The sequence below is a fragment of the Malus sylvestris genome, chromosome 3, assembly GCF_916048215.2.
Source record: "Malus sylvestris chromosome 3, drMalSylv7.2, whole genome shotgun sequence".
Lineage (NCBI taxonomy): Eukaryota > Viridiplantae > Streptophyta > Magnoliopsida > Rosales > Rosaceae > Malus > Malus sylvestris.
The window spans coordinates 33,463,937-33,481,457 of record NC_062262.1 but is presented as its reverse complement, the minus strand read 5'-3'; the positions used below and the strand labels follow the sequence as shown (position 1 = coordinate 33,481,457).

Genomic DNA, 17,521 nt, shown 5'->3' with positions numbered 1-17,521 from the left:
AACTCGTTCTGGTACGTGACATAGTTCATGGCGTGGACTCGTGTCCTGCGACTATGTTTTCCATTAGGATTATCAAGGTACTGCATAATGGGTGTTCTCCAATCATCTAGTATTACCCCGGTCGTGCAAATCTCTACAGAGTCCTGCCGATCCAACAACGAAGGTAAGGACATAACCCTGGTGCGTATCACGTCGTCGCGTCGGAGGATTTGCTGGTTAACCAAGGCCGGATATAACTGTCGTAACACCGGTATATCTCGGCCTAGCTTGCCCCCCAGGAGTTGTGCGCCGGAGGCAATTTGAGCCAATTCGTCGGCGTCGGTATTATGACACTGGGAAACATGTTTAAATGTAATACCGTCGAAGGATTCGGCCAAATAGCTGGCGACCATGTTGTAAGGTGCCAGGGTACAACTCATGCAACGAAAAGAACCATTGAGTTGGTTAATCACAAGTTCGGAGTCACCGAGGACGAGGGCGCGGGTCGCCCGCAGGTCATGAAGGATTCCAAGGCCGACGATTAGGGCTTCGTATTCGGCCTGATTGTTGGTGCATTCGAAATCCAACTTAAGCGAAAATAACCAGCGATCGTGGTTCGGGGATTGAATGACAATTCCCACGCCCGCCGAAGATGACGTACTGGAGCTGTCAAAGTACATCATCCAGTGGTTGTCGCGCGTATGAACCATGCCGATTTCAACGTCGTTGCCCCCAAAACCGTATGGGGAGGGGTGTTGAGCAAGGAAATCAGCCAGTGCTTGGCCTTTGACAGCTTTCTGGGCTACGTACTGCAAGCTAAATTCGGACAGTGCCATTGTCCATTTCCCAATACGGCCCTTTACGATTGGTCGGGTGAGCATGTAGCGGATGACGTCGGTCTGAGCAATGACTTGGGTGACCGATGGGAGCATATAATGCCGAAGCTTGGAAGCGGTGAAAAATACGGCCAGGCACAGCTTCTCGACGGCTGGATAATTGATCTTCGATTGACTGAGATTGCGGCTGAGATAAAAAATAGCCTGCTCCCGTCCGGCGTCGTTATCTTGCGCAAGGAGGCAGCCGATGGACTCTTCGGCCGCCGAGATATAGAGTTTAAGAGGCTTACCGCACCGAGGAGGAACCAGGACAGGTGGGTTCGTGAGGGAGACTTTGATTTGCGTAAACGCCGCCTGATGCTCGTCGTTCCACACAAATTTATCTAAGTCCTTGAGTTTCAAAAGCGTGGAGAACGCTTTCATTTTACCTGCTAAGTTGGCAATAAATCGGCGGAGGAAATTGATCTGTCCGAGTAAGGACTGGAATTGTTTCTTCATCGTTGGGGGTGAGGCATTGATGATTGCGCGTGCCTTATTCTCATCAACTTCAATCCCACGGTGATGCACGAGGAAACCAAGAAAATTCCCGGCCGATACGCCGAAGGCACACTTGGCAGGATTCATCTTAAGGTTGTGCCGACGCATGCGGAGGAAAGCCTGTCGAAGATCGTCCAAATGTGTCTGTCGGCGTTTAGATTTGATGACAACATCGTCAATGTAAACTTCGACGATGGTTCCAATTAAATCATGGAAGATAGTATTCATCACCCGTTGGTATGTGGCGCCGGCATTCTTGAGGCCGAATGGCATAACAACCCATTCGTAAGTGCCGAATGCCCCCGGGCAACGGAAAGCAGTTTTGTGTACATCGGCTTCGGCAATGAATATTTGGTTGTACCCGGCGTGTCCATCCATAAAGGATAAGATTGCATGATTTGCCGTAGCATCGATTAACAGGTCTAAGATCGGCATTGGATACTCATCTTTGGGAGTTGCCAGATTCAGATTTCTGAAATCGATACAGATGCGTAGTGCACCATTTTTCTTTAAAACAGGCATGATATTTGCCAACCATTCAACATATCGAGCTGTCCGAATGAACCTGGCTGACGGAAAGGTTTACATCCGGGCTTAATACGTAATTCATGCTCGACCAGAGTACGCTCTAAGCCGGGCATTTCATGATAGCTTCAAGCAAAATAATCTTTGAACTCCGTAAGCAAGGCACGAAACTCGTCCTTCATTTGTTGGGGAAGTAACGCACTAACAAACAAAGGCTGTGGGTTATCGGCCGTCCCAACATTAATTTCTTCCAAGGGGTCCTTAACTTGGGGCCGATGATTTTCGAGCTCGGCCGGGGCGGCTTGAATTTTATCAAGAGATAAGACAGGACCATTATCTCCTTCGGCAAGGAACTCGACGAGGTTAACGCCTGAATTTGGTTGTTTAGATATAGTATACCAATGGGCCAGCAGGCGTTCCATAGTAGATGAAACCGCGGCCCTACGTGTTTCCCGATCGGTGTCAAACATCAGTTTCGGGGAGGAAATTGGCTAATCCGAGTCTCGCCGAATCCTGCTGGACAGTCTCGGCGCCAACCTCGATAGCTTTCTGAACCGAAATCCGAGTCGGCCGTTATTCTTCATTGAAGCCTTGCAATGTAATGTAGCCGACGTGGTCATCATAATACCGTGCTTGGATCATGTTAGCTTCGAAGGGCTGGCTATCGGCCGGGTGAACAGTGACCGAGTTGCCGTCCCAAAAAACAAGCACTTGATACAATGATGAAGGAATGCAGCTGGTTTGATGAATCCAGTCTCGACCGAGCAGTGCATTATACTCGGTTTTGGAATCAACCACGAAAAAAACGGTCATGTGAGTGCGACCGGTAATATTCACAGTTAACGAAAGTACACCTTTGGTTTGGGATTTGTCGTCGACGAAACTACTCATTGTGATCCCTGACGGAATAAGTTCGTCATTCGAGCGACGTAAGGCCTTCATGATGTTCAGAGGCATGATATTGACGGTCACATACAAAGGCTTTAAATGGTGAAGTTTGGTCGATGATGAACAAGGAAACAATTCGGCCAAAGCCGCCTTTAGACTATCATATTTTGTCATTGACTCAACTTCAGCAACAGATACAAAATCAACATGGCCGGCTTTTTCGGCGACTACGTCACCATCGAGGAAATTCGGTTGGGTCGTGCTTGATTGAAAATCAGCGGGTAACATGTGGACCATACTGATTTCCATGTTATCCAGGACTGACGGGCCCATCGGGTTAGGACCCTCCTCACTAGCCTCATCTCTTGTCTGGTCGGCAACTGCGGATTCTGTTGCTGTCAAGGTTGGACAACGAGACTCTTCTGTTCCTTCTTCGATGGTTTGATCCTGTGGTGCTACTTCGGCAACTTGTTGGTTATGCGTACCTACCTCATGTGAGGTTGAGATCGACAGTGTGCTCGGGGTCAGGACCTGCTCCTGGTAGTGTAGCCGGGCATCCCTAGTGTCGAGATAAGCATCCAGACGTGCAACACGTGCTATTTCATCGGTTGTAAGGCCGAAGAGCGAAACAGCCGAGAATACTTCGAAGTGATATCGTAAATATTGAAGGTTCTACATTGAGAAAGGAAGGTCGGCTGCATCAATATCAGTGTATGGGTCGACTTCAAATCCAAGGACACGAGCTTTTCGTATGTGCTGGAACCTTGCTTTCAATCCTGGGTCTGAGGTTTTCTGGATGATTCGTTCGACATCAGGACAAGTCAGGACTAGATCAATGGTGTCCTGGCATGCCTTTGGCAAGCCATACAGATCATTGGCCGAATGTTTCTTATGGAATTCTCGCATGTACTCCAAAGCCTCCCCCAGGAACAGGGGGTGCAAATTCCGTCGGATCTTGATCAAAGGTCCTTGTATAGCCGGCGGGGCTAATTTGCTTTTGGCCTCTTGCCTGAAATACTCAAGGCGCGCCTTCATTTCCCCTGGTCGAAGAAGAAGTTTGATCCGTTTATCGGCCTCTTCAAATGTGGTTTCGACATCTTGGTCGACCAGCCGTCTCCCTTGAGCCAACTCTGTCATAATGGCTGGAGGTGGTCGTTCATCATCAGTAGCAATTGTGTCCTTCGGCCGCCATTTAGGGACCGAAGTTTCTTGGGCTGCCCGTCGGCGGGCCATGCAATCTATCCTTTGATGCCGGCGTTTCTGGGATTTGGACAACGCGATGTAGACGCCTTTCGAAGAATGATATGTATACCAACGTTGATCTCTAGGCTCGGGAGGTTTGAAGGTTTTTTGGCTCCGCGATGATTCTGAACTGCTAGAATTACGTTTATAGTAATCATCATCATAGAATGAAGCATCAAAATCGAGGCGCCGCCTGACCGGGGGTGTCTCTTCCATCCGTACTTTAGGACCGAGCCTATCAAAAACCCCTTGATGTTGGCCTATTTCGGCAACCTTCTGCTGGGTTGCGGCCGTAGGTCGTTCCGTTATAAGCGAAGAGGGCTTCTCCTCTGGCTCACTACCGACCTTGGCTCTGCATTTGCTGCACAAAACCGCCGTCCCACTGTCTTCATCGGTGGTATACTCTACCATAGGTTTGACAATAGCGGGTCCCGTTAAAGCCGTAGGTGGTTTGTTTGAACGAAAATCGGCCATGAAACGTGGCCGAGAATTCTGATTCCGAAAGCGTTGCGTCGTAACATCTTCGGCCTTTCCTTTCCCTTTGTCCTTAGGTAGGCACGCATCGACCATATTTACTGTTGCCGTAGGGAACGGGTCAGTATCAACACTCATCTTCTTCTCTGGAAATTTCAGTTTGCCATTATCAATCCAGCTTTGGACGTTGTCGCGAAACACGACGCAATTGTTTGTCGTATGTTTGCTTGAATTGTGGTATTTACAATATACCTTTCCTTTAAGCTCTTCAGCCTTGCGAATGTTGTGACCAGGCCAAAGCTTGATGATTCTTGCTAATAACAGTTGGTCAAAAATTGCGTCAGCCTTTGTAATATCAAAAGTATAAACTTTTGACGGTTCCATCGTTCCCTCAGTGGTCGAATGGCTTTTGACTTCCCTAGAGTCAACTTGAGTCAATGCCTTGCAGACGTATGGCTTATCTATCACTATCTCAGCTGCATCCACACTAACGTATTCATCCTCGGTTGATGCATAATTGACAGTAGGATCCTTGTAAATCGTCCCCCGAGTTGGAACTTTCGAAACCTTTTCCTCGCGGAGCAAGTAATCATACTGCTCGACATGCTGGGCTAATTCGTACATATCCCGAAAGTTTGCCCCCAAGAATTTCTTTTTGTATTCGACGTCGAGGCCGTTCAAAGCAAGCCTGACAAATTCGACTTCGGGTAAAGGCACTCGGCACCAATTCCTGGCTGATTTGAACCTGGTAAGATAATCCATTGGTGACTCATCAGATGTTTGAGCCATCCTTGCTAATGAGGAAACTGACATCTCCATCCCTGGCCGATAAAACTCCTCGTGGAATTTCTCGACCAACTCCTCCCAGTTTTGGACGGAATTAGGAGGGAGATTGATATACCAGGCGAATGCTGAACCGGTCAATGAGAAGTTAAACAGCCGTAACTTATGGAAATCACTATTAACATCCCCGCATTGCGCGGTGAAACGAGCCACGTGCTCCAACGAAGACAGAGACGATTCACCGGCAAAAAGGCTAAAATCTGGGATCTTGAAACCCTTCGGGTATCCGAACGTTTCCACATAGGCCGGGTACGGATGGATAAACTTAGGAAACTTCGGCCCTTTCTTCATGGCCGAGTCGATCATCCGCTGAACTTCGGTCATGTCAACAGGTGTTGCTTCGACCCTCTGGTCGGTTCCGTTTGACCTACTATTCGACCCTCCTCCTTTTTCCAAGTCAATTTGTTTGAGCCGAGCAGGAATAGGCTCGGCCGGTACAATTGGTAACGGATTGTTTCCTAGTGGTAAGTGCTGGAGGAGATCGAAAGGCCTGCTGTCACTGACTTTACTAACCATCATTTCGAGCAATCTGGTTTGTCGCTCATTGGAACTGAGTATCACGTCATGCAGCTTGTTAATGCCTCGACTAAACGTCTGCTCGACTGACCGAGACTGCTCGTCTAGTCACTTTCGAAGAAACGACCTTGTTGGCGGATCAGATCCTTCACCACCATCCTCATCGCACTCCTCTATTATCCCTTCATTGAGAACGCATGTGTTTCTGTTAGGGATCTCTAGACCGCGCAGTTGACCGCCAAGATTAACTTCTCTTTCTCGGCGAGTCGCGCTCGTGGACTCAAGTGTCACAACACTAAGGGGATTTTGCGCTTGTGGCACACTTTGTCCTATGCTCTGATTCGGCAAATCGGCTGTCGACTTTCCCATAGCTGTTTTCTTTTTTACCGATCGTGTTTCAATTGGCATGAACTTCGTAGTCTAGCACTGGGTCCCACTAGGCGTGCCAAAATGTTGACCCTAGAAACTACAAAGCCTACGTGGCGCGCAGGCCGAGTAATCTATAAGCTAACTATGTCCTTCGGTGATTGCAGGGCGTGCCAACTCGTCGGCCGAGGAGTAAATTTGTTGATGTTGCGTTGGGTGCGCGGCTGACCTCTGCGTCTTGCGATTGCAGCCGAGAAAGGAACACGTCTCGGCCTCTTGGGCTCTCGAACCTGAAGACAAGGTTACTATTTTTACGAAGTTCAATATCAAATTCGGCTTTCAACGTGCCGAATGTAATCACTTGTGACACCTCACTTCGCCGAGAAGGCTGATGAGATGACCTCGACCAACAAGGATTCAGAAATCCTTCTCGACCGAGACTTGGATAGGTAATCAATCGTTCTCGCTGCAGTGCTGTTGATGCCAACGGAAGATACTGCGAGACCGACTGATTCTACGGTGACAGAGCTATCTATGCCGACTTAAGATATCACCGGTTGCTTCCACAGTGCTGTTGATGCCAACGGAAGATGTGTCAGCGAAAAAGGAAAAAAGAAAAATCACAAGTTGTGAGAATTTGCGCAGGGCAATTTTGTATTGATTTGCAGGGGGCTTTCTCTGACGCACAGCTTCCCTTATTTATAGCGCTGTATCTTGAATCCGAGTTAAAATCCTACTCGGACTAGGTATTCCTCTCCGGATCAACACCACCTCGACCAGTTCTATCTTCACTAGGATTGTGAACCTAGTCCTTAACTGAGTCGGAGTCGCTTTCTGGGTTACTGATCCCACCGAGACTCCTCATTGTACTAGGACTCGACTTGCGTTATGATCTATCCGACCTAGGCTTGGAAGCCCACGAGTTGAACGATCCATGGCCCTCTCGCTGCACGGCCTCTCGGGCCGAGGATGATCCTACCTTCGGCCCAAACTATTATTTTGGGCCCAAACAGTACCAACAAAAAGCTTGGTTAGTAGGGGTGGAAATGGCAATGGACACGGGGTTGACAAGCTCGGGCTCTCAAATGGTCATGTGGATGGGCTGACTTGATGAACGGTAAGGATGTGGGTACTGTGGAGAGAATTGAATCAGTAGCAACCTTAGAGCATGAAATATCTGATTTGCCAAACAATCTACATGGGTTAAACAATTCGAGGTCGGTTGAAGAGACAAAGTTTGTGGGTACTGCCTAGGCCTGGCATTTTGGACCCAACCCGTTAACCCGATATGACCCAACCCGTTAATATTTGTATTTGGATGAATGCTTAACGGGTCGGGTCGCTAACGGGTGAACCTGTTAATAACCCGTTAAATAACGGGTCACTTTGGGTCAACCCGTTAGACCCGTTAACATCGGTTAGCATCCGTTAGTTGAGGATATTTTAGTAAGAGGTGTGATATCCACACATCCTTTTTTACTTCTCACACACCTTTTTAATTTTCGGCCATCGGATCAGATGAATTGAAGAAGATCAAAGGACAAAAATTAATGAGGGGTGTGTGAGAAGTAAAAAAGGGTGTGTGGATAGCACACTCCTTTAGTAATTTTAGTAAAGACTTAATAACAAAAAATAAACTTTATGCAAAATAATAATAATAATAATTGTTAACGGGTGAAACGGGTGACCCGTTAGCTTAACGAGTCAGGTTCGGGTGACCCGTTAGCTTAACGGGTTGAGTTTGGGTGACCCGTTAACTTATTGGGTCGGATTGAACCCAACCCAAACCCAATAAACCCGACCCGTTTACAGGTCTAGTACTGCCGAGCTTTTGATTAGCGGGGGTACCAAAGATGATGAACAAGGGATTGAAACCCAAATGGTATCTACTGGTTCGGTGAAGATGTTCAAGATAAAGAGTTTCACAAGAGTGAAAGTGGAGGGGATATTTCTATAGTAATTGGGGACAAGGTTCAACCAAAATGCAAGGGACATAAAAATTGAGTTTAATTGCTATAATAAATCACATAAAAAATCAAGAAATAATTCATGCAATTATATATCATAATAATGCATGTACATGAGTAACCAATGTTAAATGAACATGATTAATAACAACAACAACAACAACAACAACAACAAAGCCTTTTCCCGTTAAGTGGGGTCGGCTATATGAATCCTAGAATGTCATTGCGCTCGGTTCTGTGTCATGTCATCCGTTAGATCCAAGTACTCTAAGTGAAGTACTCTAAGTGAACATGATTAATGAATTAGAAAAATTGAGATGGTGCTAGTACATATCAACCCCCAAATTTCAGTACTTGAGCACATGCATTTGATGACTGAGCTGTTTATTCGAAAGTAACAATCTAGGATCCGAAATAACCCTCGAAGAAAGCCTGAAAATAATCACTGACATTAACCACTGATAAGCCTTATAACCCCCTCTTTATGTGCTAATATGTGCAGCTAATGTCGGTGACTATTATCAAGACGACCTTGAGCTTGAACTTATGCTCTAATGAACTCCACAGGTTCAAGCTTTGCAGGAGAACTATCAGGATCACCAACAATGGCAACCAAATCCCTATCATCACCATTCAAATAAGCATTCAGAAACGCCACAACAATCCCACCCACAGTCTTCCTCATTAGCTCCCTCGGTCCAGTCCCGTTTTTACACATGCACCCCGACACTGCACCAACCATGCCCTGTGGATCGTCGTCCAACATGTCCATGTGACCATAGTCCTTCACAACAAAATGTGCACATGGAGGCTTGCACTCATAGAAGAAATCCTTGTGGTTCACGCCATCTGGGGCACAAGGTTTTGACATGCAAGCATTTTTACCTTCCGGTCCCAGGCCAGCGCCGATCACTATGACTGGAATCGAGAGGTCGAAAGATTGAGGGGAATAGGTGAGGATACGAGGACGTGTTCTGCAGTATCGATTTGCACCGGCCACAGGATCAATGCCTATTAGGAGTGAAATTTTGAGGGACAGGGAAGTTTTGGCACGCCCAAGTGCTATTGCAAATGCTGTTTTCCCACCTCTGCTGTGGCCTGCAAGAGCAAATTTGGTGAAGTCTGCTACAACATTTTCTGGCAGCAGAGGTTGGAGGCCTTTTGGCAACCAGTTTATGACTTTTGCTCCCGACTCTACTTCTTCAGGTCCACATGGAGGCACAACCCCACATAACTGATCAAAAAGAAAAAAACAAACTCACAATTAATTCTGTTGTCAGAAAATTTATTAAATTGGCCAAAATATATGTTTTTTTTTCAAATATCAATTTCTGAAATGATCAATTTTTCAGTATTGTCAATATTTGATTGCTATGAGGTCGACATTGTATGACAATTATTTGATTTTAATCAATTTAACAATTCAGATTTGATTGATGATTATTTTAGTCAATTTCTAAATTAAAAGTTTCTTTGAAAGTTCATTTAAAATGGTGAAAATATTTTTTGGATAATGAAAAGGAGTTTAAATCAATGTATTAAAAGCGTGAGGTGTGGGTAAGGCGTCTGAAGGATAGCCCAGCCTAGACGTGAGGTGAAGCCTCACGAGACCTAAAATTTTTAATATATACACTGAGTGTACACATATATTATATTAAAAAAAAGATTATTAATCAATAATCACATTGAACACACACATATATTATAAATATATATACGCACATATATACATATATTATATTATATATATATATATATATAACTAATAGAGGATGAAAAGCACAATGAGCACACATATAACAATGCATGTAGACAGCACACACATCCATTATATAAAAAAAATAAAAATCAGAAAAAGACAGAGAGACGATAGCGCAAGGAAGAGGTATGAAGCAGTTAAAACCCTACCCAAAATTTGGGTTTGGAAGTAAAAAAAAAAATCCCTAAGGCTCGCCTAGGCGGCTCCGGCGATACCTTCCGCCCACTTCTGCAAAACAGAGGCGTTAGCCTTCGCGCCTAGCCTCAAGGACGCCCTTGGCACACCCCGAGGCTAGTTTTTTTAAAACATTGGTTTAAATTAAAGAACTTGAAAGTTCTAGGTGCTTTCTAAGGAAGCAATTTCAAGTGTTTTTTTAAGAAAACAAAAGTTCTTACGGGCATATATGGTTTCTGGAGAAGCATTTTCAAACACTCATAACCCATTTGACAGAGTAGATTGGACCAAAAATTTCATGGACAACAATTGTTGGATTAACACAAAATAAATTAATTCTGAAATTGTATTGGACGTTAATATAAAATGGTAAGACAATATTACCTGAGGTGCTACAGCTATGAATCCATGTGAAGCTATGTGCTGGAGTAACTCCTTGTAGAAGTAGTTGCGGAGGTAGAAGCCGTGATGAAGCAAGATTAGAGGGTAAGTGCCTGCTACCGTCGGTGTAACAATGAACAAGGGCTTTGGAGGTGCTGAAGAATCAAAGCAGGAAGACAGTGGTGTCTCCTCCGTGATGCATTTGAAGGGGCAATTTCCTAGATTAAAAACAGATGTAGTCAGTGCAGGCTGAGTAGAAGACATATTTTTTTCCACAAGTGCCATGGGGCTCAATGCAAGTGAGAACTATGTAATGTGACCTTCGGTTCTTTTTAATGGTGAATCCAAAGTTTGGCCGACTGCCAACTTGAGAGGATCAGTTTAGACTTGGCTGGAAAAAATTGGAAGAAAAGATAAGTTTGATTAAATGAAAACAAAAGGACTTGTGAAGCACATGGAAAATGCAGGATTATAGGACCACTCCTGTCGGCTTGAGTGAAAGGGTCCAAATCCAAGTGGGGCTAATTAAGCCAAGGATTATAGTACCACTCCTGTCGCCTTGTGCGAGAGGCTGTGAGTATATTGAGTATTGACAACTGTATAAAGACATTATGTTTTCCAAAAAAGAAAATAAAACGACATTATTCTCCTTTGCCTCCAATATGCTTTGAAATTTCATCGTTTTGGGAATTAATGGGAGAATCTATGTGGAGAAATCTAAGTCAGCATATACATTGGCAATGCCTCAACTGTCGCTTATTTTATCAAGAAAAATGCTGTTAAGTTTAACATTAATTTTTAAACCAACGTTATAAAATATTATGTAAAAAATAATATGATTCTTTGTTGCTATACAGTTTAACGTTAATTCTATGATTACTTTATATAACCGTAACTGTGTGTCAATCACACCAGATTCATTCCAAGTGCGTCAAAACACTAATATAGAAATCAACAAGAGCCTTGAATTCGACAAATTTTTAATCGAGATAGAAACACAAGTGGTACACCACGTGTTTTAAAAGAAGTGGTTTGAAATTTTATTTTTTAAGTTGTTAACTTTTTAACACACATATCTCACAATTTGTATAATGACACGTGATATACCATCTAATGTACCGGTCATATTGAAAAATCTTTTCTTGAATTCGTAGTGCTCTCACACCATGCATGCAATGAGCGCCACGTCACTTGTAGAGGGACGAACAGTCTCCTAAAACACCTTTGAGCCAAAATGCTCCGTTCCGCGAAGAGAAAACAAGCCGTTGGGTCGTCTTCTTCCTTGGCCACGTCGCGTCATTTCGCGAGGTCGCCGCTGAAGCGCGCGCTAAGCTTGCAGAGTTTGCCAAACACTCCCTAAATCACCTTCCAGAAACCTCCTCCCAAGTATCTCAAAAAAATGGCGTTTCTCCTGCAATCGCCCGACTGTTACGCGCCGGATTATCCATCAACTAGTAAGTTTTTCTTCGTTAATTTTCTCTGTTTCTACTTTGAATCGTTGGTTGTTTGTACTTTGGAATTTGAATTAGTATATAATCATCGCGATTATTTTTAATTACTCTGAATCTTGAGACTGAAGTTGTTGCTTAATTGGTTTTGTTGTTGGATTAGGCCGTTGCGAATAATTGTGGTTGTAGAGGCGATTTGGAATTGCGATGGGGGTCGTAGAGGCGATGCAGCATTCGAAATCATCGAGGCGAATTGCTCAACTTAATGGTAGTCACTCTGAGGGAAGATAGGCACAATCCATGGAAAATGGAGAGTGCTCTTACGGTGTTCCCAAGTTAAAGAGGCGCACAGTCTCTGCGGTTCGTGATTTTCCCCCGTCGTGCGGACGGTTTGGTCAGTTAAGGGTTGATGAGGGGCTGCTTCTAGGGGAAGTTTTGAGTGTGTAGCAACAAAAAGCTTGGTTAGTAGGTGTGAAAATGGCGATGGACACGGGGTTGACAAGCTCGGGCTCTCAAATGGTCATGTGGATGGGCTGACTTGATGAACGGTAAGGATGTGGGTACTGTGGAGAGAATTGAATCAGTAGCAACCTTAGAGCATGAAATATCTGATTTGCCAAACAATCTACATGGGTTAAAAAGTTCGAGGCCGGTTGAAGAGACAGAGTTTGTGGGTACTGCCGAATTTGAAACCCAAATGGTATCGACTGGTTCGGTAAATGAAACTGCATTGATTAACGGCGAGGCTTTTGGTACTGTGGAGAGAGTTGATTTAAATGCATTGCTACATGAAATATCTGATTCGTTGAAGAACCCACATCAGCAATCCATCTCCATTTCTAATGGAAATGGTCTGGAGAAGACTGCAGTTAAAAAAATATCCCCCTCGAAGAATAGTATCAACCGTTCGGGGCTTCCCTTCTCTTTTGTGGAAGAAATCCAGCCCTGGAGGCGAGGAATTTTGGTCAAGAGAGGTCCCCTGTGGATGGCGAACCATCATCATCGAACACAGCAAAGATTAATGTGAAGCAAACAGGCGAGGATGTTCAAGATAAAGAGTTTCACAAGAGTGAAAATGGAGGGGATATTTCTATAGTAAATTAGTAACTGGGGACAAGGTTCAACCAAAATGCAAGGGACATCCTATACAAGAAATGGAACAGCACGATGATGTAAATTCTGAGATGATCATGGTTCAACCAAAACACATTCACCATTTAGATCTAACAAGTTTTACTATTTCAGTACATATATACTTTGTGAGGAACTTATGTTACAAGAAACTGTTAGCAGTTGGATGACCCTAAGTATTAAAATTTAACTCACTTTTTTGAGCATCTCCAACTGATCTGCTACACCGTGGACTGTTTTGACAACAAGAAGAGGTGCTATATTTTTTTGGTTGAAGCGAGATGTCAAAGTGTTGGTGGGTTGGCGTCGCCTAAACTACCAAATTTGATGCTGTCTTATGGAGGCATCATTTTGTTTTCTTCCTTCACTGTATTCACTGTGTCAGTATTAAGTGCTAGCTACTGCTTTTAGCAATAATAAAACAGTATTTTTATTTGGCATCTCGGTTGGAGCAAGATATTTACAAAATGTCAATTTACCGCATTATCATCTGACATTTTATCTTATGACATTTAAGTACATATCTAAACCGAAATTCATAATAAACTTGAGATGGTTCTAGTACATATAAACCCCCAAATTTCAGTACTTGGGCACACACATTTGATGGCCGAGCTGTTTATTCGAAAATAACACTCTAGGATCCGAATAACCCTCGAAGAAAGCCTGAAAATATTCACCGACATTAGCCACTGATAGGCTTTATAACCCCCTCTTTATGTGCTAATATGTGCAGCTAATGTCGGTGACTATTATCAAGACGACCTTGAGCTTGAACTTATGCTCTAATGAACTCCACAGGTTCCAGCTTTGCAGGAGAACTATCAGGATCACCAACAATGGCAACCAAATACCTATCATCACCATTCAAATAAGCATTCAGAAACGCCACAACAATCCCACCCACAGTCTTCCTCATTAGCTCCCTCGGTCCTGTCCCGTTTTTACACATGCACCCCGACACTGCCCCAACCATGCCCTGTGGATCGTCGTCCAACATGTCCATGTGACCATAGTCCTTCACAACAAAATGTGCACATGGAGGCTTGCACTCATAGAAGAACTCCTTGTGGTTCGCGCCATCTGGGGCGCAAGGTGGCATGCAAGGATTTTTACTTTCCGGTCCCAGGCCAGTGCCGATCACTGTGACTGGAATCGAGAGGTCGAAAGATTGAGGGGAATAGGTGAGGATATTACGAGTTGCACCGGCCACAGGATCAATGCCTATTAGGACTGAAATTTTGAGGGACAGGGAAGTTTTGGCACGCCCAAGTGCTATTGCAAATGCTGTATTCCCACCTCTGCTGTGGCCTGAAAGAGCAAATTTGGTGAAATCTGCTACAACATTTTCTGGCAGCAGGGGTTGGAGGCCTTTTGGCAACCAGTTTATGACTTTTGCTCCCCACTCTACTTCTTCAGATCCAGGTGGAAGAAAAACCCCACATAACAGTAACTAATCAAAATGAAAAACCAAACTCACACAATTAATTCTGTTGTTAGACAATGTATTAAATTGGGCTTTTTTTTTTTTTTCAAATATCAATTTATGAAATGTTCAATTTTTCAGTATGGTCAATATTTGATTGCTATGGGGTCGACATTGTAAGACAATGATTTGATTTTAATTAATTTAGGGAGGTGTATTCAATTGAAAATTTGAGGGACATTAATGGATTTAAAAATCCATGGATTTTAATGGAGTTTAATTGATTTGTAGAGATTCCATATAAGGGGGTGTATTCAATTGGGAATTTGAGAGATTTTAAAGGATTTATAAATCCATAGATTTTATGTAAAATTTTAATTCAATTCCCTCGAAATCTCATGGGGAGATGTGAGATTTGTGGATGCTTACACTACAAAATCTGTCCAATTCCTTTTAATTCCTCAATTTTTCCAAATTCTTTAAATTCAAATTCTAATTTAATACACTTGAAATATTATAAACTTTTTTAAAATTCTTATTCAATACACCCAGATTTCTAAAGATTTTAAGAAACTATTTTAAAATCCTGATTGAATACACATTGAATTTCATAGAATCACTTAAAATCCTGATTGAATACCCCTAGATTCATTAAAAGAATTAAAATCCCTCAAAATCCCAATTGAATACACCCCCTGAAATTTTGATTCAATTCCCTCGAAATCTCATGAGGAGATGTGAGATTTGTGGATGCTTAAAATACACTACAAAATCTCTCTAATTCCCTCTAATTCCTCAACTTTCTCAAATTCTTTAAAATCAATTTCTAATTGAATACACTTGGAATGTTATAAACTTCTTTAAAATCCTAGTTGAATACATCCGGATTTCTAAGGATTTTAATAAATTATCTTAAAATTCTAATTGAATACATCTTGAATTTTAGATAATCACTTAAAATCCTGATTGAATACCCCTAGATTCATTAAAAGAATTAAAATCCCTCAAAAGCCCAATTGAATACACTCCCCTTGGCAATTCAAATTTGATTATGATTATTTTAGCCAATTTCTGAATTAAAAGTTCGTTTGAAAGTTCATTTAAAATGGTGAAAATATTTTTTTTGATAACGAAAAGGAGTTTAAATTAAAGAACTTGGAAGTTCTAGGTGCTTCCTAAGGAAGCACTTTCAAGTGTTTTTTAAGAAAACAAAAGTTCTTACGGGCATATATGGTTTCTAGAAAAGCATTTTCAAACACTCATAACCCTTTTGGTGGAGTAGATTGGAACAAAAAATCTCATGGACGACAATTGTTGGATTAACACAAAATAAATTATTCTGAAATTGTATTGGACGTTAATATAGAATGGTAAGACAATATTACCTGAGGTGCTACAGGTATGAATCCATGTGAGACTATGTGCTGGAGTAACTCCTTGTAGAAGTAGTTGCGGAGGCAGCAGCCGTGATGAAGCAAGATTACAGGGTAAGTGCCGGCTACCGTCGGTGTAACAATGAACAAGGGCTTTGGAGGTGCTGAAGAATCAAAGCAGGAAGACAGTGATGCCTCCTCCGTGATGCATTTGAAGGGGCAATTTCCTAGATTAAAAACAGATGTGGTCAGTGCAGGCTGAGCAGAAGACATATTTTTTTTTCCACAAGTGCCATGGGGCACAATGCAAGTGAGTACTATGTAATGTGACCCTCGGTTCTTTCTAATAGTGAATCCAACGTTTGGTCGACAGCCAACTTGGGAGGATCAGTTTAGACTTAGCTGAAAATTTTGGAAGAAAGGATAAGTTTGATTAAATGAAAAGAAAAGGACTTGAGTAATACATGGAAAATGAAGGATTATAGTACCGCTCCTGTCCGCTTCTGTGAAAGGGTCCAAATCCAAGTGGGGCTAAAGCCAAGGATTATAGTACCACTCCTGTCGCCTTGTGCGAGAGGCTGTGAGTATATTGACTACTGTATAAAGACATTATGTTTTCCAAAAAAGAAAAAGAAAAAGACATTATTCTCCTTTGCCTCCAATATGCTTTGAAATTAAAGGGTTATTCATTCTAATCCAACCCTCTTATACCAAACGAGACCTTTCATTGCTTTCTGCAAGTATATTGACAACTGTATATATATATATATATATATTTTCCCATATAATCTTTTTACATATGGTGATTAATCATGACGGTGGTCAACTGCCACTTAGCGCCAGGCTTAGGCGGTGCTACGTTGAAATTTTTAACACACTGAATAGGAATAACCTAGATAGGGGCAAAAATACCAACAAAATTTAACTTATTGTATGAACAACTTAGATAAAAGGGATTGCAGATGAAATATGATCTTGTTATACCATATATACAAGAGCGACGAAGAATTGTTAGATTTGAACAAACTTAACTTGTATAAGACTGAAATCAAAGTGCAAAAGTATTTTAACGAGGTAGGCCCCTCCACTGGGGAAACAAATACAAAAGGCATTGACACAAACTCAATTTACTAGATTTGCACGCCAGAGGACTATAGAAGACTTGCTTTCCGTCTCCTCTTGGACTCGTGATGAGTTAATATTATACTATATATTTTACTCTATTTTATGTATATATTTATTGGTTATTTTGGTGAAGTTTTGATACTTTGATTTATATTCTAACGTAGGACATGCGATTTCATTTTGAGCAAAAAGTGATCAAATAGATGAATTTTTGAGTGGTTCCAATTGGAGGATGTTCATGAGTCTCTCAAATTACTCGTGTCAAAGTTTCATATTTTTCTACCGAGCAAATAATTTATGACGATGAAATAAAAGTGCAGCGTGCATGTTTTGGGCTTATTTGGACACTTTGGTGACCAAGATAGTCTCTTTCGGTGATGGGCTCTTTTGGAAATATGTTTAGGACATCTAAGCTTTAAAAAGAGTCATTTTGAGTCTAATTTTGGAAATATGGTCTTTATTGATACATTTGATCCACATATTCGTAGTGACATGGGTAACATCTTTTGCTTTTCCCTTCTTTGTTGCCTG

At 42.5% G+C, this 17,521-nt stretch overlaps 1 protein-coding gene and 1 long non-coding RNA gene across 3 annotated transcripts; one reads left to right on the top strand and one right to left on the bottom strand.

Moving 5' to 3' along the window:
- Window positions 1-8,462: 8,462 nt before the first annotated feature.
- LOC126616700 (chlorophyllase-1) lies at window positions 8,463-16,263 on the bottom strand. 2 transcript variants are annotated; one of them, XM_050284797.1, is made up of 3 exons: window positions 15,878-16,263; window positions 13,921-14,519; window positions 8,463-8,793 (listed from the first exon to the last, which is right to left on the bottom strand). In XM_050284797.1, exons 1-3 carry the CDS (start codon window positions 16,136-16,138, stop codon window positions 8,718-8,720), a joined length of 936 nt encoding a protein of 311 aa, XP_050140754.1. In that variant the 5' UTR covers window positions 16,139-16,263; the 3' UTR covers window positions 8,463-8,717. The 2 variants fall into 2 exon arrangements, with proteins under 2 accessions (XP_050140754.1, XP_050140753.1); XM_050284796.1 differs by lacking the exons at window positions 13,921-14,519; window positions 15,878-16,263 and adding an exon at window positions 10,491-10,896 and having other exon boundaries at window positions 8,463-9,407.
- Window positions 11,716-13,506, top strand: LOC126616706 (uncharacterized). The gene is made up of 2 exons (XR_007621239.1): window positions 11,716-11,941; window positions 12,099-13,506. It is a non-coding gene; the product is annotated as an uncharacterized LOC126616706 (long non-coding RNA).
- Window positions 16,264-17,521: the final 1,258 nt, after the last annotated feature.